Genomic DNA, 22,463 nt, shown 5'->3' with positions numbered 1-22,463 from the left:
CAATCGAAGTATAACCTAGTTAAAGTAATTATCGAGAGGTGAAAGATTCAAATCCCCTCTTCATCAAAATATTATCTTTAAGAATGGAAGAACAATTTTCCATAAACAACAGCAGAAAGTATCTTTATGATAACTTCTATAATAATCAACAAGATAATCTTGAAGCCAAAGTACCTTGGGAAGAAATTTGTATTGAAATTGGGGCAAGAAGAAGAAGAAAAAAAAACTCTTCATAGAATTATTTTCCATTATTCTCGAGGTTGAGATCTGAAAAGCCTGAATGACATCAACAGCAAAAGTATTTTCAATTTTATTAAGAGATCCAAACAGCAACACACATAAGAGCATTAGAACATTACTGCTGTTTAATCCTAAGCATACAACTCGTCAAGATTACATTCTCCAAGGAAAACCTTAATGCTGCGTGGTGAGCCACAACTGCCTTCAGCAATCAGTGCTCTATCATTGGCGGCCATGTGAGCAATAATCTTGTAGATCATTTCAATCTGAAGTAACATAATAGAAGCGTGAATCAGTGAAGTAAAGATTATATGTTGTGTTTGAAAGAAAGTTCATAATCTGAAAACTGGATTGCTTACATCCTCAGGAGCATGACAGCGTTCAGCTACTTCATCAAGTGTCAATGGTTCCACAGGCTCTTTACAGCTGAGAGACAGACAGAATATCAATTATCACAAAGGCTTACAAAATTAATTTTTCCTTCCCCGCAAGTGGAACAGCCAGTACAGAATCAGAGAAGACTATGCCGATCATGATGTTGCCTAGGGAATCATTTTTGTACTTTGGCACTTTCAAAGCTCTAGTCCAATAAATCTCCAAAATTTTAAAAAGAAAGAAAGAAGTGTATAATAAGTCTCTATAATTTGCATCCAATTGATCCCTAAACTTTAACGAGTGTCTAATAAATTCCTTAACTTTAAATTTTGTGTCTAATCCTTGACCTGTAAAATTTACGAACCTATTAGACACAAATTCAATCTTATGTTTAATGAATTTGTAAATTTAAAAAAAAATGTTGAATATGCCAAAAACAAGACCTATATATGAATCAAATAAAAAATGAAAGTTGAAGACCTACTAAATATTTTCTGAAGTTCAAGGACTAATAGATGCAAACACGAAAGTTTAAGGAGTGCACTTATAATTTGTGCTTTAAACTACTATATAGAGGGAGGGATGTTCTAAAAAATTGAGCGTGGTCCTTCTAAAACATCATACTAATCCTCAATTTTTATATTTTTATTATACTAGAAAAGGAAGCAAGACATGGAAAAATCTGAGCCTTTCAAAGAGATCACACCTGGCCTCATTAAGTACTGCCAAGACGCGCTTTTGGAGAGCCAACACTTCCCCTGCTGCTTTCTTTCCAGCTTCCACACCTGACATAGCATTTGACCAACGCAAAAGCAGAATGGAGGTGAGGACAGTGAATGAATTAATTTTGCGAAGTTCATTATAAGAACATAAAACACAAACACTAGAAGAAATGAAAAGTTCGAATTTTATACTGAAGAAATATATATTTACCAGGTTGATGGTATGCATTAATGTTGACAAGGCTGGCATATAATCCTACTGCTCTTTCATAAAGTGCTACCATTGCGCCAACAGTTCTAGGAGTCACTTCTTGAACAGTGACTGAGATGGACTCCCTATCATTAGCATAGAGTGCAGATCTTGTTCCCTGAACAAGCTCAAATGATTAGGAGAAAAAACTAGTACCTGTAGCATTGAACTAATCATTTGTTATAGAAGCAAGATACTAGTACCTGTAGCATACCGAAAAGGTAGTCACCACATGTAACACCTGGCTCAAGCTCCCAATCATGACCAGGGGGCCTATCACGCAGAACTTCAATAAATGTCACAAAGAAATTGTGCACACCTTCCCTCAATTGTTGAATATAGCTGCATAAAGTTATTACGTGCATTAGGTGCCAACAGCTAGGTATGGTTTACATTAAGAGGCATATAAATTTCAACTAGTATGAAATCTCACGCATGTTGATCTGTACTCCCTTTGTTCCCATATACTGTAAGTCCCTGATTAACCTGTGGAAAGAAGTGAATTTAGTAAGCCACATTATTAGTCAATGCATCTCGAGTTAACACAACAAAAGCAAAATGGTTTCCTAAAATAGGCATTCTCTGCACTTGGATACTTGGGACATTTTGGAAATGTTGTCCATGGTTGTCAAAATTTTAGAATATGAAGCCTCAAATATTTTGATCCTTTTATCTCTTACAATGTTGAAATTTCAATGGAAATAATCATTCTAAGGATGGTTTACAGCAACAAGGGAGTAGTCTACTAGCTCATCTTTTCTATTAATGTCAATGGTAGCATTTCTAATGATAGCAAAGGTCGGAATATGAAACATGCACTAAGTGTATCCAAAATGCATACAACCCCTTCTCAATATCAATTTGTTCATCATGAGAATACTTAACAATCAAATTTTTTATATTGATATCAACTGTGCTGAGGGGCTTCAGGCACGTAATAGTTTTCATGTCTTTCTAGTTTTCTCTCATTTAATAAACCAGAATACAAGAAGAATAATCCTCCTAAATGTTGCAGATACCCGATTTCCGTCGAGATCAAACTCTTTTCCAAGGGATTCCATGACCAGTTGCTGCAAATAACGACTAAATAATAACAAGCTATCCTTGTAGGGAAGAACAACCATATCCTGAGGAGATAAAACAGGAACAATAATTAATCATGGTAAATACAGTAGCAATGAGTTTCAAGACTACAGAATACGGATAGCAAGATTGCCAGTTACCTTAGATCCTATGCCATCAGAAGCCCAATACCAGCACAAAGCAAGCAATGCTGCAGGATTATTTCTAATCTGAACAGATGAGGCAACATAAGTGCTATATTATTTCTCCACGTGCGTCATATGTACAATATACAGTGGAAAGGAAAACTATAGTGGAACAATCAAGAAACATAAAACTATTTTTGGGATGATAGAATTACTCCAGTAAAAATTTACCATGTTATTAAAAACAAGATTTCTAGCAAACCCTAGGAAGAGTCAGTTCAAAGAAAAAGCCAACAGTTAGACAAGAATCAAAGAATAAGGCATGCGTGATAATTTGTGACACATCCATGACCTTACATCCCCTCCAAAGTACCTCTACGGGCAACTCTGAGAATTTCCAGCCGAAAAATAACCAAACAGAAAATGCAATGCTATTCATATTCATTAACCAAGAAAAAGTATAGTTAAACTCAACAGAACACAAATAAATGAATTTTTCTCACCTCAGTTGATCTGGTTGCATTGTCCATCAAAGCAGCACCAGCAAGCATTTCTCGAATGTCAATTCCCTGTTGTAAGGTTCATTTGTGAGGACAACTCAAAAGATGTGGAAGTCGTGGATTTAAATACTTAATAATCACTAACCTGAAGTGCCGCTGGAAGTAGACCAACTGCAGACATTTCTGATGTTCTACCACCTACCCAATCAAACATTGGGAACCTGGCCAACCATCCTTCAATCCTTGCAGTGTTGTCCAACAATGAATTTTCTTGTGTTACAGCAACACCCTGCATAAAAGAGCCCGTGTTGGGTCATACTTGAAAGCTTAGGGTAGTGAAAGTAATACCATCTCTATGTATCAGAATAAGAGAACTCAAAAGGAAAATATTAAAATTAATTTTTTTTAAAATAATCAAAACAAAACAAAATGACTAATATGAACGTCTTCCCTCTAGAAATTATATTCTTGGTCATGTCAAGAATTTTAAAATAATATGAATGAAATATTAATAATAATAAATAAAAAGATAATGAAAACGGAGGAGCCACAAGCATGAGGGCTAATTTTACTCACAGAGACATTCGACCAGATTTTCACTCTAATTTTACTTAAAGATTTTCATGCTAATTTGAACTCAATGTTTTTAGACAAGCTTTACAAGAATGCACTGAATTTTTGTATGTTAGTTCCCAGAAGCATGAGATGGTTACAAAAGGGAGATAAAAATTTTAGTTCTTGAATCAAAAGAAGCATAAGATGATTATACTCGACCGTGGAAATGAAAGGAAACTTGGTGATGAAGAGATGTAAGTATATGTATTTAAACATCAGAAGATGCAAGTTAATTTACATCCAACCAGTGATTAAGCAGTATGTTACCATGAACTACAATTACAAATTTTAACACATGAGAGTATCTCTGGTACACTCTGAAAAGCAGGAGAAAACTAATACTAGCAGAAAGAAAAACCTGAGATCAAAACCTGTTTTGCAAAATTTAAGCCAGCCTCGCGAAACGCCTTCTGTACTTCCAGCAAACCATTTCTAGTTTCAGGAGTGCCTCCACTCTGAGAACAATTCAAATGGGCATTAGATTGAAAATATTTCCAATAATGTGCAGGAACTGTATTGAAGTGATAATATGTGGTACTACAGTGCACTACTTGCTCGTGGTGGTGGACCTATGGGGAATCTTGATGCCCACTCATTGAGTGAGCCTGATTAGATTTCTAAGGGGGCTCCCAAACAGGTCGACCCAAACAAAATAGCCTTGGAGAGTACACTCTAAGACTTGGTCCTCAGTGATTTATGGGAATGAACTGGTTTCTCTGATAGCAGCTACGTTTATAGGACAATTGATTCATCCATCCAAAAATAAATTGAAACCAGCGCTAAATGTCCTAGGTCCAAGCCCCTTGGATACTCTTCTAAGGAGACAAGAATGTTGTAACCAATCGGGTTCCGTTCATATAAAATGATGGTCCCAAATGGAGTAAGTTTGAAGAGCATGCCCGCCATTAGGTTGGTTCATTGGTAATAACAAATCCATAAGAATAGATTGACTCTCTCCTATCAGTTCTGGTTTTTGAAAGACTCCGATTCATTTATTTTCAAACAGTATAACAAAACTTCAATTACTTAAACATAGTCTAAGCATTTTGCTATATGAGACTGCCTTCCAATTTTGCTCTATTGGCAGCTATTCAAGTTGATATCAGTCTCATCCCCAAGAGTTCATTACACATAAAATCTCTGAAACGTAAAAGAGAAAGTATTGCCGACCTTCGAAATCACTATTACAAGAGTAGTTTCCAATTCTTGTCCTAGTTGTGCAATCTGATGATCAATTCCTGCTGGGTCTGTATTGTCAATAAATCGTATCTGCCATAAAGAAGAAGAAACAAATTTTATTTTTGAATATTCAAAAAAAGTACAGGACAACATAAAAAAATAGGCGTCTTCTGTGTTTTATATGAGATACAAAAATCAATATAATCGTAATATTTATTATAACTAATAAGAACAGTAGTGTAGAGAGATCTTCAGCAGGATACATTTCCTGTAGGTGACAACTATCAAATCCTTCATACTACCATAAGTGATAATGCATCGGCCACAAACTCGAGTACCTTAAGCGGGGGATTATCCGGAGCCAATGCCTCAGCCACAAACTGCGGGCCAAGAGCTGACCCTCCAATTCCAACAGACAGTATCTGGGTAAAGCGGCCCTCGGGAGAAGATGGGGGCTTAATCTGCATTTTGAATTGTGAAAGGAATTAAAATATGCATACAGCAAGCGAAACACAGTAAATTAGACAGACAATGCTTTGAACATTCTTTGAAATTAGGAATAAAACTATAAAGTCCAGAAGCAAAGAATTTAACATGAGGAAATCAACACTGGCATATCATGAATCCCTTATACCCTTCGACTGAATCAAACTAAGAATGCACTCTCCTTCAATCGAACTCGTATTTACAGATAAATTGAAGAACAGTAGAGCTATTCATTAAACAATTAAAAGTTTGATCTCCAGCCTTTTGTATCTCAAACCCTTTGTATGGAATAAGAATCAACTTATTAGGGTTTACTGAAGATCCATAACGCATAGCTCGAATGCAGCTGGCAGTAGTACGCAGCCAAACCAGAAATTAAGCGAGAACACCAAGAAAAAGGCCAAGGGGAAGGAATGCCATGAAAACTCACCTTACCGCTGATGATATCGTCCGCAAAATTGCACACAGCATCTAGAGTATTATTGATCTGCGTCTTCAAGAACGAGTTGGGCGCAAGTTCAGAGTTCCTCAGCCAATAATGCCCAACCATGCGTCCCTCGTCCGGATTGGCAATCGCGCCCTTCTCAAGCTCCTCCATAGCCTTGAAAGCAGCTTGAAATCGAGGCTCCATGTCGGCCAAGAACTCATCCGAGAATCCAATCCGACTTACATCCACAAACAGCCCAAGCTCTTTGTGCTGGTAAAGCCAGTCAACATACCTACTCCACAGCGCCTGAGGATCTTTCTCCAAACCCTTCTTAACCCCTCCATCAGCAGCAGACAATCCGACCGAGATCTCTTTGGCCACTGATTGAGCAGCTCCAGCACCAAATTTTCCATCATTATACTTCGCACGAATTGGAAATGACACTGAATCTTTGCGCAATGATCCGGTAGTTCCAAGAAACAAAGTCTTGATCTGAGGCTTCAAGGATGGAGAGGAAGAACAAATGCCAGAAATGGAGGCCATGGAAACAGTAGCGATGATATCAAAGTTGCTGATTACAAAATCTTTATGGAGTGGTTTCGATCATTCCATTCGGCTCTGCACCAAATCTTTGGCTGAGCCAAAACGAATGAAACGGAAGAAATTTAGAAGGAAAAAAATGTGTAATAAGCTTTTTGGTTTGGCTGCGCTTGGCGTGTGCTTGTGCGGGCGGCGGTGTAAAAGCCTCACACGTTAAGCCGTTTGCATTTGACAAGGTGAATTGACTCTAATACCCCTCTCTTGTTATTAACATTACCAATTTGCCCTCACCTTCGAATATTCCTTTAAAACTGCCAACTGTCGTGCGGACCGCTCTGTTTTCGACACCCGACCGTCGTTTTCGCTTCTTTTGTTTGTTTAAATCAAATTGGAATTAAAAAATAGTAGAAATTAATAAATATCATTTTTATTAAAAAAAAAATAGTTTTAAAATATTCTTAAAACTTAGAGCTTCGTTAATACTTTATTTAAAAAATGTATTTTAACGTTCAAAATGTCTCAAAAATATCTTTAAAATATTATTAAAAAAATAAAAATATTATCATTATTATTATTATAGGCAGTGTTGGATGATGAAAGTTAATGAAGTATTTTGGAGAAGTACAAAGCAAAGCCACTAGAGATTATACTTTGGAGAATTAATATATTATTAGCCGTAATTAGTGTCCAGTTCAATTATTCCATCAACTTTATACATATTCAATTAGTTGCCAAATTTGATTTCATTTTGTTCATTTATTTATTTTTAATTATTTGGAAAGTTGTTGAATTTTATATAAATATTGTTTTTTACTAAAATAAAAATTATATTATTATACTACTCTAGTACGTCGAATTAAAATCGAATACTACATCACCGTGACTTATATTTATAGCTCGAGATAGGAGCTTAAAGAATGTGGTGTGTCGGGAATGATTAAAAGACGATGTTCGGTTTGTTTCATCGCGAGCGTGTTTTTCCCTTGCTTACTTGTGTTTAAACAAAAGATAATGTCGTCTGTTGTGGGAATGTTTCCACACCCTTACAAATGTTGGTTTGTTCTCCTCCCCAACCAATGTGGGACACCACAATCCACCCCCCTTCGGGCTCAGCGTTCTCGCTGGCACTCTTTCCTTCCTCCAATCGATGTGGGACCGCCCCTAAATCCACCCCCCCTTTAGGGCCAGCGTCCTTACGGCACACCACCTCGTGTCTACCCCCATTCGGGGAACAACGAGAAGGTTGACACATCGTCCGGTGTCTGGCTCTGATACCATTTGTAACAACCCATGCCCACCGCTAGCAGATATTGTCCTCTTTGGGCTTTCCCTTTCGGGCTTCCTCTCAAGGCTTTAAAACGTGTATGCTATGGGAAGGTTTTCACACAATGGTGGTTTGTTCTCCTCTCCAACCAATGTGGGACATCACAACTAGCTAATTATAAAGGCAAACGAGGTTTTGTAGAATATTCTACGGAGTTATTTGAACCAACGAGCGACCAAATAGTAGCTAGAAGAGTGTGTTCGTATGACGTCTTTCAGGTATTTTATTTTTTTTAATATTAATTTGGATTTAGTTGGAGATTCTTAAAAGTCTGAAATTCATAATTTGTCGAGTTCGTGGACGATCAGAGCTTAAAACTCAAACGATACCTTTCATGTGGCACCCGAGAAGGAGTACCAAATACATGAATAGATCGACACCACATCCAAAAGAGAGACATCGAAGATTCGAAAATAAGCTTAAAAAAAATTAATTATTACTTCCACCGACAAGATATCTGCACATTCATTTTTCCGGTGATTGTTCAATTTTAAATTTTATATCTAATAGACCGTTAAACTTTTATGTCGGTATCTATTTTGCATCTAAATGCTTATGTAAGGCCCCGAGCCCTTTCCCGTTGGGCTTTCTACTATGGGCTTTCCCTCATTTGTTGACAGCCTGGGGTCATTGACTCTGATATTATTTGTAACTGCTCAAACCTACCGCTAGTAGATACTGTCATTTTTAGGAGGTTTCTACACTTTATAAGAAATGTTTCGTTCTTCTTTTCAACCGATGTGGAATTTCACAGTCAAGTAGATCAATAAGTGGACAAAAAAAAATTTACCGGGCAAAAAATTTATAACGTAAAGTTCATAAACGTATTAATTTATATTATAATTTTTAAAATTTATAATATTACTTCGAAAAAAAAGTACTTTAAAAATAGTATTGGAAATTTATTAAATTTTAAAGGTAATTTTGGAAATTAAAAAACAAAATTTTAGGGTAATTTGTTTTTTTTTTTTACTTTTACAATTTAGCGGTAAAACAATATAATAATAAGATAAACGAGGCTTGTAATTAGAGTTCATTGGTCGTAATTGATTTGGATTGCGTAGGAAGGCTAAATACGCGGCAAGCCGATAAGCACAGAAACTCACAGACAAACTAGACGAGTCAGCAGCCCACCGGCCCCCTTCCGATGGTTCAATCCGTTTAATCAATCTGCTCCGGCGTCGTCCCAACTCCCAAGATCATCTCAAGCTCCCACTCTCCTCTTCCTCTCTCTCTCTCTCTGTTGCGTTGCGATGTGGAACGATTGCCGCGGCGGTTTACCGGGCGCTGACCAGCCACAATTCGATCAAGAATCGTTTATTAACTTTGATTTCTTCTCGGCCACGACTAAACCTAAGGTGATTGTTGTTAACGAGCATCTCAAACATCTTCTTCAAAGCGCATTTCTTGTCCTTGTGAAGCTAGCTAGGGTTTTGAGTTGGTTTTCGGTGTTTGGCATTTTACATTTTGATGAGGCTTTCTGGATTTTGTTTTTGTGTTAGGACTATTACAAGACGTTGGAGGTGGATTACGATGCAACCGATGATGATATTCGAGCTAATTACATACGACTGGCTCTGGTTCGTGACTTTGTGTTCTTGTCTTGATTTGGTCCTCTTTTCAATATTTTTGTTTGTTGGTGATTATCACAACTGGTTCTTGGAATTGGTTCCTTGCAGAAATGGCATCCTGACAAGCAGAAAGATCAGGATAATTCCACTTCAAGATTTCAGGAAATAAACGAGGCTTATCAAGGTCAGGTTCCAGCTTTCAATTCTTAATGCGTCTTACCGTTCGCATTCTTTTACTGGATATCCTGCATTTTCCACATAATACGTCTTAGTCAAGAATCATGTATACTCATGAGTTGTGAAGCAAAAAAGATTGCTAGTAATGAAACATTGTCTACAATATGTAAAGAAGGTTTATGAAAAAATTTCTGTGGCCTGTGATTTATCTGATCACCTGCGAGTAGTAGAAATGTAGTTTGGAATGCTTGGTTAGAAGGAGCATTATCATTTTTTTGAAAAATAGGGAACAAAGGAGACATCATTAGGGGACAAATTGTACAAATAGGAGCTGTAAGGCATCGACTCTCAGCTAAAGGGATTACCAAATACAATGTCAGTTGGTAGGCTAAGGAGTTCCAAAATTAAGGGTCCTCGTGGTTACCTACCAGGGGATATCACACAGTTCGAATTACCAGGCTATCAAATATTGCAGAAGAGGTGAGAGTCCACAGTTTTGAACATGATAAAACATTGAAGATCGCAGGGATTCCCTTAAACCGAAAAGAGAAGGCTTGTAGCCTAGTACCAATCATTTTGGCTCGTACATTTCAGATTTCTCCTTCCAAGGTGGTAACATGAAGGCCTTAGATGCCCAAGTACTTACAGAAATGAAAGAAACAAGAATGGAAAAGGGAATTATTTTTTTTTTAGAGACTCCATGGTACTAGTTATAGTGGGAAGAAAGCCTGCAGAGGTATGTTATTCTTCTTTAGTTCTTTGAAGAGTACCAATACCTAGTCTTGTTGCTATTTAGCAATTTCCATGAGTAAAGAGTATCTCAGATATGTCGTAGTGTCTTGTCGGGAGATGACAAACTATTGGTTCTTGCATTTTCTTTTTTGGGTGGTGGACGGATGGGGATGATAAAAATGATTACCATCAAGAAGCATCTCGTTCTCTTGGTTGCTATTTGGAGCTCAAGGTTCATCCTCATGTCATTTGGCTTGGACATTTATGTTTCTCTCCAGTTCTCCTAATGAAGTTTGGATGCTTCCCTTTGCTGGCAAAGAATAAATCTCTCGGCCAACTTCATTTTGTTTTTCTTTGAAACCTTTGGTAAACTTGATAGTTGATACTTATATCTTCTCTCCAGCTTTTCTATATTAAAAAAAAAAAAAAAATGTCAACTTAGTGGTTGAAGAGACGCAGAGTCTTTCTTGATTTTTTTCTGTGATCCATTTTCTATATTGACCTCTGACTTTCTCATGAGGAGGAGGAACTGCACTTACTGGCTATCTTTCTTTCATATAAAGCTTCCATTCAGATCTGCAATGAAGAATAAACTGCTATGGTCTGGTACCTGGGCAGAGTTCTTGGAATCTTAACCCTACCAATTCAGCTCAATCTGATTGATTGGTTTCTTTCAGTTGTTTTAAAATCTACTTGAATAGTTCCATGCAATTGAATGGTGCTAAATACTCGTAGTGTTTTGATCACGTGCACAAATATTCAATTTAGGAAAAGCTTTTTAATATTAATGCTAAGATTTTAAGGATTTCACAATGTGGCTTAAAACGGGGAGGGTTGTGAATAATGGTACAAGTCAAAACATTTTTCTCAATTTTAACAATTAGTATGAATTTGGAGAAAACAGCACTTAAGATGGATGCCTCTCTTTCTATCTCTCATGTTGAGAGAAGGCTTCCATGTAGTTGTTTCATCGCCTCTTAGTATAAAAAGAAGAAAGAAAAATAAAGACAAGGAAAATGTGTCGGCGAAGAAAATAGCTACAAGGAGTTCAAAAATAAAGAAAAAGAAAATGAAAGAAGTTGAAGTAGGTGTGGATATTGCACAACTTTCTTTTGGCTATTAAAAAAATGAGAAAGATTGTAGAAAAGGTGGAATCCTTTTGAGCTTAATTAAGAGAAATAAGTAAATGGGAGCTTTCAAGCCATTGGTTGCAAATCTGCGGCTTTTAAGGGCAACCAAGACAGGAGGTTGCTCAGCTCAGAAATATCCCAAGTGTGAAAGTAAGGTGTGAGCTTTATTATACACAGAAGGTATTCAAGAGAGCATTGTATCATCTTGACATGGGTGTCTTGTAGCAAATAGCAAGCTATTCAAAGTAATCATTGTATATTATACAAGAGCTTGTATCGTCCTCCATTTAACATTTTGTACGTCTTTTTTAACTTTTGTAAAGATGGCATCTTATATATTATCATTCCTTCAATGAAATATTTGTTTCTTAATCAATCTACAGAGATAACTGAGTAATATATTATCCTCTCAAAATGTGTATCTTCTAGCATTCTTAGACGCTAATCTTGATTTTGGAGGTACATGAAGGAAAATGTTTTTTTTCTTCTTGGTTACGAGGATAAACTCTGTATGATTACCTATCAGTCAGATTTAACTTAATCTCCCGTACTTTTGTGAGGTTGAACTTGAAAGCATTAGCTGCAGCCGTGCAGGAGCAGGTGGGAAACTGAGCTGAATTCACCGTCAAGGTGTTCCTTATATGCATTTGCTTGAATGTTTTAGTGGTTTAAGAATGCCTTTCATGCAAATAATTAATCTTTTAGAAACGAGTCAGGAGGTAGCAGCCATCTAACCACCCTAGCATTTTCTCTTCCAAGCCATCTTTTAACTGCTCTTACTGAACGTATCTACATACCAAGTGCAAGCTTGTTGGTTGGAGGAGTATGGAAAGGGGGGATACTGTTGTTTCATGAAGCAACTATTCATTGCATTTTTTCTGGGGAATCTGTAAAAATAAAGGGGGTAAGATTCTTTTAAGATCAGGTAGAAAACCTATTTTAGTAGACAGAAGACAATTAAGGGAATGCTTGACAAACCAATTTAGAGGAACTTCTCCAGACAGTTGATTGAATTCTGTTCCCATATCCATACTCGATATCCAATTAAACAACACAATCTGTTCCAATTTCTCCTGTGCAGTATTAATTTCCTTGGCTACCAAACACGACACTGTTATTTGATTGAGTTTTGCCTTTGGGTTTCGTGGATCAACTCCATATGATCTAACCGTCACTGATTCAATGGGAGATCTATGGTTCAGTTATACCACAGAATTAAATGTAAATGCATGTTCACTTGTCTTGTGCTATGTGCGTGTGTGAGAGAGAGAGGGTGTGAGATCCCACATCGGTTGGAGAGGAGAACGAAACATTCCTTATAAGGGTGTGGAAACCTCTCCCTAACAAATGCGTTTTAAAACCGTGAGGCTGACGGCATTACGTAACGGGCCAAAGCAGACAATATCTACTAGCGGTGGGCTTGGGCTGTTACAAATGGTATCAGAGCCAGACACCGAGCAGTGTGCTAGCGAGAACCTTGGGCCCCCCAAGTGGGGTGGATTTTGAGATCCCACATCGGTTGGAGAGGAGAACGAAGCATTCCTTATAAGGGTGTGGAAACCTCTCCCTAACATACCCATTTTAAAACCATGAGGCTAATGACAATACGTAACGGACCAAAGCAGACAATATCTGCTAGCAGTGGGCTACAGGGGGGATTGAAAGTGGTGAGAGGTGAGCGGTGAGCAGCCCATCTTCTGTATTGAAAGATAAATATGAAATTGTTTCAGGTGGAGGTTTATAGTTTCAGCAATGTAATTGGAGTTGGATAATTATCAATCTCTCCACTTGACTCTCTATTCATTATATCTTTTTTCCCCTCTTTCTCAATTGTAAGATTTGTTTGTTAGTCCAGGCTGTTATGGCTTGTGGTGAATACCTAATCTTCTGTGCCTCCTTCTTCTTATGGATCATTCCACAAAAACAAACAAAAAAAGCTAACAATTTAAAATCAATAAACTCCAGATCTCACACAACACTTGTATTATTCATGGACAGTTTTGAGTGATCCCATCAAGAGGAGAGAATACGACATCAAAGACATGCTGTACAAATATGATTACAACGTAGTTGTAAGAAATCCCTTCTTCTCTCTGCTAACTTTCTCTAACATCAACCACGCCTTCTATTATCCTTATATGTCTGTAAATTCTTATGCTCTGTGCAGGAATATCTCAATCGGTTCAAAGGGCTTATATTGACTTGCAATGGCCTTGGAATTAAGCATTCAATTTGGTAAGAAACAGAGCCACTGTTCTTCCTAAACACATCACCTGTTCAGTACATGTGAGAACATTTGGCCTATTATATATCATCAATCTGCTGACATCACACAATTCTAGTGGCCCCCAGAGCTGCCAGACCCCTTTCAAGCTTTCTTAGAACCCTATACTTTCTTTTGTTCTGATTTTTGTATAAGAATATCATATTATGTATCTATTCTCTTCCTTGACAATAGATCCACCTCAATTCTACTGTGTTCTTATCTTAATCTGTGGCCTTTTCGCTCTTTCTCTCTCTCTCTCTTCCCTTACTCTTTAAGTTGTTGATATTGCAGGCCCAAAATTCTCTATGAGACAGCAATAGAATCTTGTTCATTTGAATCATTAATGTGTTTGGAGGCTGGCTTTTATATTTTAGACTCTAGGTTGAGATGGGTATTCTGTCAGTTGTTTGAAATTTGTTATCGAGCATTCCGCTAGTAGATAGTCATTTTTTTAGTTTTTCTTTCTAAGCTTTGCCTTTTCCCTTCTAAGCTTCTCCTCTAGGTTTTATAACCCGTATGTTAGGGAGAGGTTTCTATACCCTTATAAGCAATGGTTCGGTTCCCCCTTCAATCAATGTGATCTCATAATTAGGCACTAAATCTTGTTATTACTTCTACTCAAATTTTGACAGGTAACTTGAATAGAATCTTTAAGTAAACGATTCGGCGGCCCTTGGGGACATTTTTGTCATTTTTTTTGGGTGTTTTGTTCTAACCATTTTCACGCATCAATGGATTCTTGGGGACGTTTTTGTCATTTTTTTTTCATATTTAGTTCTAGCTATTTTCATGTATCTACACGTGAGAAGAAACATCTTTTTGAAACGAGCTTAGTCTGTCCATCTTTACTTTATGTAAATTATGCAATTTTTAGTCCATCTTTACTTTATGTAAATTATGCAATTTTTTTTATCGTATTTATATTTTTTTTAATGGTATTTGATTAAATTATTAAAAAGGAAGTATAATATTTTAAAAGTAATTATTTTTGAAATATAAGGAATTTTAGCTATTCTTAAAAGTCAACCCATACAACTCAATCATCCCTCCCTCCCACTAATTTATTAACCGGTAATAAACGAATATGTTTTTGGAGATTTTTAAAATAATATTTAAGATGATAATTTTAATGTAATTATAAAAATATATATATATGTGACGTGGCAATGCGTAATTAATAATTAGAAATTAATTGAAACGCTACCTCACAGATAATGATTGAAATTATTAAAAATAGAAAAAGATGTGTTGGCATCCTTTTTCCTTGCATTTGCATAGCTGGCAATCCTCCTCAATCATCTCCATGTCATTGTCACCAGCTTTAATCCAACGGCTGTTATTTCACTCTCATTCTACATTCGTCGCAGGCTAATATGGCTCTTTTTTTGTTATTTATTTATTTTTGGGTTTTTAAGGCCACCCGCGCATCTTTACCAAACGGCGAACGTTGAAAACGCAAATCTCTCTGTCTCCGTCTCTCTCTCTCTCTCTCTCTCTCTCTCTCTCTGTCCGTCGCTTCAAGCTCGCCGGAGTTCAATAATGGCCGCCACCGTGCCGGACAATCTCTCTCGTGAGCAATATGTGTACCTAGCTAAGCTTGCCGAGCAGGCTGAAAGATATGAGGAGATGGTTCAGTTCATGCAGAAACTTGTTCTTGGTTCAACCCCAGTCTCCGAGCTTTCTGTCGAGGAGCGAAATCTTCTCTCTGTTGCTTACAAGAACGTGATTGGCTCACTTCGAGCTGCTTGGCGGATTGTCTCTTCCATCGAGCAGAAGGAGGAGAGCCGTAAGAATGAAGAGCATGTTGTTCTTGTTAAGGATTATAGATCAAAGGTTGAGTCTGAGCTTTCCGAGGTCTGTGCTAGTATTTTGAAGCTTTTGGACTCGAATCTAATTCCATCGGCATGTGCTAGTGAGTCTAAGGTCTTCTACTTGAAGATGAAAGGGGATTATCATAGGTATATGGCGGAGTTTAAGGCTGGGGATGAGAGGAAAGCTGCTGCTGAGGATGCTATGCTGGCTTATAGGGATGCTCTGGTACTTGTGGTTCTTTTTCTATTCTTTGTTGGTAGTGTTATTGATCCAATTTTGAAATGTTGCTGTTTTTGTGACCTTTTAGGTTAGATATTTCACTTGTGAATTGACTTTGAATACTGATTTAGTCCCGCCGCCGAACATATCCCTATTTACGCGATCCATCTTTTACTGTTGTCATGTTTCCGTATTCTTGGCTACAACCTTCTTGAAATCTTGATTTTGGCAGTTCCAATGGATTTCACATTCGAAGACGTTTTTTCTTTATTACTCTGGTCTTCTTAGCTTTCATCGGGGAAGATCCCCATTTTTCAACCGACCATTTCTATGTCGCAGCGCTTCTATTGGTTTATTTTAATTAATCAAACAATATGATATTAGGAATTTTCAATTCTAACATATTGATTCTTGAGTTTGGATTATTCTGAATTTTGATTTTACACTTGTTGGATTTTGTGCTACGAAGGATGTCGCAGTTGCGGATCTTGCACCCACTCATCCGATAAGGCTGGGTCTGGCACTCAATTTCTCTGTGTTTTACTTCGAGATTCTGAATCAGTCCGATAAAGCATGTAGCATGGCCAAGGAGGTAAACTTGATCCTTCTTTTTTGTTTTCAGTCTCCTATTTCTGGTTCATATCCCCTTTTCTACATTATTCTCCTCCTTGTTTTATGCCTCTGAGATGAAGCGTGGGCTAACTCTGTTACTTTTTGCTTTTATTTCTGGGGCCTACTGTCGTAGATCCTTGTGATATTGTACCTTTTCTGGGCTATCAAGAGTTCCTAAGAAATTTCATCAGCTAGTACTATTACTGTGGCCACTTTGTTGAACTATTGTCTTCACGTTGAATTTTATGACTATCACATGTTTCATCGTGTCACCTATATGCAGATTTGGAACCAGCTTTACCCATGAAATACTTTAACATGGATCTTACATCTGTAGGCTTTCATATGCAGATTTGGACATGTTTGTTTAATATGCATCTAGTTTGACTGATGATTCAAATATTTGATATTGTTGCATTTGTTCTTGTATCGTCCTTCCTTTGGTCTTTAGTTCCAGCTTTCAGGAATGCCATGATATCATCATCTATGCCAATGTTATGTTCCTCAAGCCACTGTGAACTACTGGTATTAGGCGTCTTACTTGGATCTGTGACTGAATCAGAATGTGATTCGTGTTTCGATCCATTTCCCTTCGAATAGTTCTATCATATATTTAAACTGTCCGCTATGAATCTGCTACTTAGCTAACCTTACTGGCCTGTAGATGACTCTTTCGAAACTGGAACCGATGCACGTTACATTTTCTTTTTGCTAAAATGTGCTTGCAATTGCACTACTGTAGTGTAGGTGCATGCTACAAGCAATATGCTTTCCCATCTTTCTTTTGCGTGTGTTACTCACCAGTTCTTATGCTTCTGTTCAGGCATTTGAGGAAGCCATCGCTGAGCTGGACACTTTGGGTGAAGAATCATACAAGGACAGCACCCTCATCATGCAGCTGTTGAGGGACAACCTCACGCTCTGGACTTCAGATGCGCAGGTCAGTGAATACCACCCTCCCAAAAGAAAGAGTCCTTAACTTTCAACTTGCAAGTGTCTAAAATGTTCCTTCCTATTACACATGAAACAAGAAATACAAGGGTCTATGAGAAACACAATTAAACGTTTGAGGACTTATCAACACTTACAAATTCAGCGACGAATTAGGCACAAACCCGTAAATTTAGGGGACTATTAGATATTTTTCTTCCAAAGTACAAATTACAGCCCTTATTCGCGTTTATCATTACGAGGCCATAACGTTTGTGAGTATTGACTTGTTTGCAGGACCAGTTAGACGAGTCGTAGAAGGCGGCATGAGCTCGACCTGTCCTGTGCTTGTGAATGGAGGGGGAGGAGGAGGTGGGCTTCAAATGTCATTTGCTTATGCTATTTTAAATGTGTGAATCTGGAAATTAAACACATTGTGGTCTGTGCCTGATGTCCTTGTACTCAGACTAGCCTTGATCTTCAATTCCGAAGTTCCAAAATTGGTGGGTTTTTCTTCTTTCTTTTCATCTTCTCTTCTTTTTTTTGCCCCGATCCAGATGGGTTCTTTTTTTTACCTTAAAAAGAATCAGATTGAAAGAACATTTTAGCTTCATTTTCTCTTTAATCTCAAGGTTGATGATAATCATATCAGGTAATTCGGTTGAACAAAGCCGATGGATTTATTGCATTTGATTTTGGTCAATATATATTGAGAATAATGTTCATAAAGTGGAAAGTGGTTTAGATACACGACTAGAAGAATGATGGAAAATTTGTCTGAATGATAATTAAAGTTGTTAGTGTACCTTATATCAGGTGGGGCCAGCTTTGGGTCAGAACCACATGAACCAACTGTTTGTTCCTATTTTTTTTAGAACTGTTGGTGGATTCGGTTTTATTGATATTGATAGGTTTGCCTTTTGTGTCAGCTCGGTCAGTTTCTGGCTTTCTGCTTCTTCTCTTTTTCAGTTAAAAAAATAATTTCACTGCCCTCTTAGAAGTAAGAATTCACTTGGAGATCACTATTTTTCACCTTGTTTTAGGGGAATTGCAAAAGGTAGCAAAATACGTGCATTATTTCTGTGATATCCCACATTGGTTGTGGAGGAGTACGAACATTATTTTTATAATATCCCACCTTGGTCGGAGAGGAGAATGAGCATTATTTTTCTTTGATATCCCACATTGGTTGAAGAGGAGAACGAACATTATTTTTATGATATCCCATATTGGTCGGTGAGGAGAACGAGCATTATTTCTGTGATATCCCCACATTGGTTCGGAAGGAGAACGAAACGCCCATAAGGGTGTGAAAACCTTTCCTCAAAAACCTTAAGGAAAAGCTTGAATAGGAAAGTCCAAAGAGGACAATTATGTTAAGCTTGAAAAGGAAAGTCAAGAGAGGACAATAACGTCAAGTAGAGACACCTCGGAACAAAGAGTATATAAAAAAAGTGTTTGAAGTGAGCTAAACACGTATAAAAAGGCATTTAACCCCTTGTTTTACTTATTTATTTATGAATAAATAATGCGTTTAGTCCCTGAATTTTGAAGTTAATATCGGATTTCTAAATCTAGCGTCGAACCGAGCTAGTCAAGTTAGAGCCCTTTTATCTTACACAATTGATTTGGGTTCTACCCATTTTGGCAAAGAAGGGAACATAATTTGGCTCTAAGATCATAAAGAATCCCATATCTATGAAGATCTAATGATGAAATCTAAGGCCATCAAACAATGGCTGAAGTAAAAACAAATCAAACAGAGTTTTTTACCATCACCTGCTCCACAGAACTCTTCTTCACAACTCCTCTAGAGCACAGTTCATTATGCAACTCCAATGCCTCCTTGGCTAGTCCTTCATCGGCCAATCCTTCGATGAGAATCATGTACGACGCCTCGGTCGGTATACAGTCTCGGGCAACCATGTATGCCAAGAAATCGATGGCTCGATTGGTTTGTCGAACCTTACAAAGTCCTAACATGATAGCGTTGTATGTGATAGCATTTGGCCTCACACCCATTTCTTCTAAATCATGGAAAAATGCAATTGCTTCATCAATTTTTCCTCCTCTACTCAGTCCTCCGACGAGCGAGGAGTACGTAATTATAGCCGGTTCGAGTCCTTTTCCCTTCATCTCGTCTAGAAATCTAATGGCATCTTCTGTCTTGCCTACCTTTGAGAGCCCATCAATGATAGTGTTGTATGTAATCAATACAGGAGAGCAGCCTTTGCTTCTAAGTTGATTCACTATCTCAGCTGCAACATCTACCTTCCCATCTTTGCACAAAGCTATCAACAGAGTATTATACGTCATAATATCCGGGTAACACCCTCTCAAAACCATGATATTCAAAAACTCAATCGCCCGATCCATCTTCTTCTCTTTACAGAATCCATGAAGCAACGGTTTGTAGCTCAAGGAATTCGGAATACAGCCATGTCGAGGCATTTTCTCCAAAACATCGATAGCACGACCAAGCAAGCCCTTTCGACACAAGAAGTTAATCAAGATATTGAACGTCACAACACTAGGAGAACATCCCTTCCGAACCATATCGGCCAAAAGCTTCTCGGCATCCATCCACCGCTCGGTACTACACATGCTACGCAAAATTATATTATAAGTGATCGTATTCGGTTGGCAACCATAAGAAGGCATATGATTCAAGAACTTAATAGCTTCATCCAACCTCCCTTCCTTGCAAATCCCTTTGATAAGAACATTGTAAGTAACAACATCAGGCTTACATCCTTTGTTCCTCATTTCATCCAACAATTTCATCGCCTTCCCAACACCACTTTCCTTGCAAGTTGCTTCAATCAATATAGTGTAAGTTATCACATCAGGATAACACTCACTCTGCAGCTGTCTATCAAGAACATCCATGGCTTGCTTCAACCTCCCACAGCCACAGAGAGTTCGCAAGATTGTATTGTAAGTAACAACATCAGGAGAGACACTCATTCGTTCAAAAAGTTTCAAAGCACTGCCAATTTCACCAGATTTACAGTAACCACTAATTAGAATATTGTAAGTTCTAACATCAAGAACAGCCCTCGAATCTTTCAAAATTTCCATAACCCGAGTGGCCTTCCTAATCTTCCCAGTCTTACACAAATCACGAATCAAAATAGTGCAGGCATTTATATCAGGAATTTCATCACGAAAGAACATATTCTCAAGAAATTTAAACCCGTTTTCTAATTCCCCATTTCTTACCAGTAGACGAAGATGATTATTGTTCTCGAATCCCTCGAAACTCTGCGAATGATTCGAAGCAGATGAAGAGGAATTGGCGCCGTTCAAATGGCCATGTTGTAATCTAAGCGTATCGACTCTCGAAACCGCACGAACAATGTTGAGATGTTTAGTAATCGAAGAAATCGGTTCCTCGGAATCATCGGAAGGAATAACGAGGAAGCGAGATTTTCCTTTTGCTCCTACATGAAGCCTCAAAGAATTGGCCTCCGATGTAACCAATTGCTTGGCCCTAACTTCACGGCCGCGAATTTTGGCGCTGTGGCGCCGAAACAAACAGAATCCATCTGTATAATTCTTTGCAGGCAAGGTTAAATCCATAATCTTCCTTCAACTTACGGTGAGCGTAACAATGGAACAGGGGAAAATGGAGGCGAGTTAATGGCGCAGCGGCGGGTTTGCTTATCCAGTTTGTGAGCCTGCGTTCGTCTCTGAAGCGGAGGCGGCCGCATGAGTAGGAAGAACAGCGCCCGGTGGCCCAATCCATAGCAGTGGGCTTCGTGCTGATGCAGTCTCGCTTATCTTCCCTCGAAAAGCCCCTTTTCTTTTCAAATCCATCCAAATTTTGTTGATATAAGGAAATGGTATAAGAGCCCGACACTGGACGACAGTGAGCCAACGATGATGCTGAGCCCTGAAGGGGAGTGGACACCGAGTGGTATCCAGCGAGAATGTTGGATCCTGAAGGGAGGTGGATTGTGAGACCCTATCAAATGAGTTGTTTTAAGATTCACAATATCTACTAGCGGTGAAGTTAGGCTGTTGCAAATATTGTCTCGGTTCATTCATGTAGTCCTCCAAGTATCACAAAACTTCCAGTAAAAAAAATAAAATTATCATTTTTTTTTAAATTTTGTTAAAGAAGACAACAAATGAATTCAAACACGCAACAGTAAATAAAAAATTACTCCTGGTGATCGAAACGTCAATCCAGACTCGAGTCCAAGCCAAACCTAACCCAAAGTTAAATGTTAACCATCTGATCCAATCTAGGGGAACCCTTTATTAGATTGGATATAGACCACCGTTTTGAATAATGGATTGGCTTATAGACTCGTTCATTTGGGTCATATTTAAATTGGTGATCAAATAAGCTTATCGTTCAGACAACTCAAATATAATATAAAAATATATTTTAAAAACTAATTAAATAATTAATATTCGATTAGATTTATGTCAAACTTTGATCCAATAAAACAATCCAATCTTTAAAGTACGAGTGAATTTTATCCCGAAGATAAATTTAATATTTAAATTAATCCGACGTTCAAGCTTTAATAAAAATTAAAGTTCACTGCTAAAAAAAACAAAAGGTTTAAAAGGTCGGGAATAAGTGCTTCATTGAAAAGACAAAAGAATAAAATAAAAATAAAAAATAAAAATACCTTTGCTCATTCGGGATTTCTTATGTTTTTCTTACAATTAGACCGAATTGAATTAGAATGCCACGAGTCCCATGACACGTATCCTCGTGTAAGGTCGATCTTCATCGGTCGAGCTGAAGGGTTGCATTTAGAGATTTGACCCGAATGAAGATCGACCTTCATTTTATATATCTTATTAAATTTAAAATACATTACTTAAATGCAACTTTTTTTCCCAAGTAATTAATATTAATAAAATAAATTACATATAATTTAAAACAAACAAAATATAAATTTAAACTAAAAATATATTTTAAATAATTAATAAAAATATCCTAAAAATTTAACAACACCTCTCCTATTATTTTTTAAAAAAATTTTAAAATATTTTTGAAATGGGTAATTAAAAATTATTACTTTTTAAAATACATTTTTTTAAAAAAATTTAAAATTTAGAAATATTTTTATTTAACTATTTATTAAGACATATACTTCGAAAAAAATTATTAAAAAAATAGCTTAG

General features: G+C 37.4%; 4 protein-coding genes across 4 annotated transcripts; 2 read left to right on the top strand and 2 right to left on the bottom strand.

The window, feature by feature from the left end:
* Window positions 1-217: 217 nt before the first annotated feature.
* On the bottom strand, window positions 218-6,726 carry PGI1 (phosphoglucose isomerase 1). The gene is made up of 14 exons (XM_023681905.2): window positions 6,006-6,726; window positions 5,428-5,550; window positions 5,081-5,179; window positions 4,282-4,365; window positions 3,441-3,584; window positions 3,299-3,364; window positions 2,811-2,879; window positions 2,607-2,714; window positions 2,021-2,073; window positions 1,791-1,929; window positions 1,549-1,705; window positions 1,322-1,400; window positions 600-666; window positions 218-506 (listed from the first exon to the last, which is right to left on the bottom strand). Exons 1-14 carry the CDS (start codon window positions 6,543-6,545, stop codon window positions 372-374), a joined length of 1,863 nt encoding a protein of 620 aa, XP_023537673.2. The 5' UTR covers window positions 6,546-6,726; the 3' UTR covers window positions 218-371.
* Window positions 6,727-8,910: 2,184 nt separating this feature from the next.
* LOC111798560 (uncharacterized) lies at window positions 8,911-13,967 on the top strand. Its single transcript, XM_023681796.2, has 5 exons — window positions 8,911-9,224; window positions 9,369-9,446; window positions 9,546-9,621; window positions 13,475-13,548; window positions 13,644-13,967. The coding sequence occupies exons 1-5, from the start codon at window positions 9,120-9,122 to the stop codon at window positions 13,713-13,715; spliced, it is 405 nt and encodes a 134-aa protein (XP_023537564.1). The 5' UTR covers window positions 8,911-9,119; the 3' UTR covers window positions 13,716-13,967.
* A 1,201-nt stretch (window positions 13,968-15,168) lies between these two features.
* On the top strand, window positions 15,169-18,003 carry LOC111799179 (14-3-3-like protein G-BOX factor 14 kappa). The gene is made up of 4 exons (XM_023682604.2): window positions 15,169-15,779; window positions 16,243-16,365; window positions 17,209-17,325; window positions 17,613-18,003. Exons 1-4 carry the CDS (start codon window positions 15,282-15,284, stop codon window positions 17,631-17,633), a joined length of 759 nt encoding a protein of 252 aa, XP_023538372.1. The 5' UTR covers window positions 15,169-15,281; the 3' UTR covers window positions 17,634-18,003.
* A 797-nt stretch (window positions 18,004-18,800) lies between these two features.
* On the bottom strand, window positions 18,801-21,108 carry LOC111799173 (uncharacterized). The gene has a single exon (XM_023682593.2). It carries the CDS (start codon window positions 20,895-20,897, stop codon window positions 19,071-19,073), a length of 1,827 nt encoding a protein of 608 aa, XP_023538361.2. The 5' UTR covers window positions 20,898-21,108; the 3' UTR covers window positions 18,801-19,070.
* Window positions 21,109-22,463: the final 1,355 nt, after the last annotated feature.

The sequence above is a fragment of the Cucurbita pepo genome, chromosome 7 (genome assembly GCF_057944985.1).
Source record: "Cucurbita pepo subsp. pepo isolate OVF chromosome 7, ASM5794498v1, whole genome shotgun sequence".
Lineage (NCBI taxonomy): Eukaryota > Viridiplantae > Streptophyta > Magnoliopsida > Cucurbitales > Cucurbitaceae > Cucurbita > Cucurbita pepo.
This window is presented reverse-complemented; position numbering and strand designations above follow the sequence as displayed.

Bases quoted from the DNA above. Each gene is read 5' to 3' on its own strand.
- PGI1 (XM_023681905.2), bottom strand. From the start codon at position 6,545: ATGGCCTCCATTTCTGGCATTTGTTCTTCCTCTCCATCCTTGAAGCCT. The intron at 4,366-5,080 runs GTCGGCAATACT...AATTGTTCTCAG, and splicing joins TTGTAATAGTGATTTCGAAG to AGTGGAGGCACTCCTGAAAC. The intron at 667-1,321 runs GTGTGATCTCTT...TCTGTCTCTCAG, and splicing joins GCAGTACTTAATGAGGCCAG to CTGTAAAGAGCCTGTGGAAC.
- LOC111798560 (XM_023681796.2), top strand. From the start codon at position 9,120: ATGTGGAACGATTGCCGCGGCGGTTTACCGGGCGCTGACCAGCCACAA. The intron at 9,447-9,545 runs GTTCGTGACTTT...GGTTCCTTGCAG, and splicing joins ATTACATACGACTGGCTCTG to AAATGGCATCCTGACAAGCA. The intron at 13,549-13,643 runs GTAAGAAATCCC...TGCTCTGTGCAG, and splicing joins AATATGATTACAACGTAGTT to GAATATCTCAATCGGTTCAA.
- LOC111799179 (XM_023682604.2), top strand. From the start codon at position 15,282: ATGGCCGCCACCGTGCCGGACAATCTCTCTCGTGAGCAATATGTGTAC. The intron at 15,780-16,242 runs GTACTTGTGGTT...TGTGCTACGAAG, and splicing joins TGGCTTATAGGGATGCTCTG to GATGTCGCAGTTGCGGATCT. The intron at 17,326-17,612 runs GTCAGTGAATAC...ACTTGTTTGCAG, and splicing joins TCTGGACTTCAGATGCGCAG to GACCAGTTAGACGAGTCGTA.
- LOC111799173 (XM_023682593.2), bottom strand. From the start codon at position 20,897: ATGGATTTAACCTTGCCTGCAAAGAATTATACAGATGGATTCTGTTTG.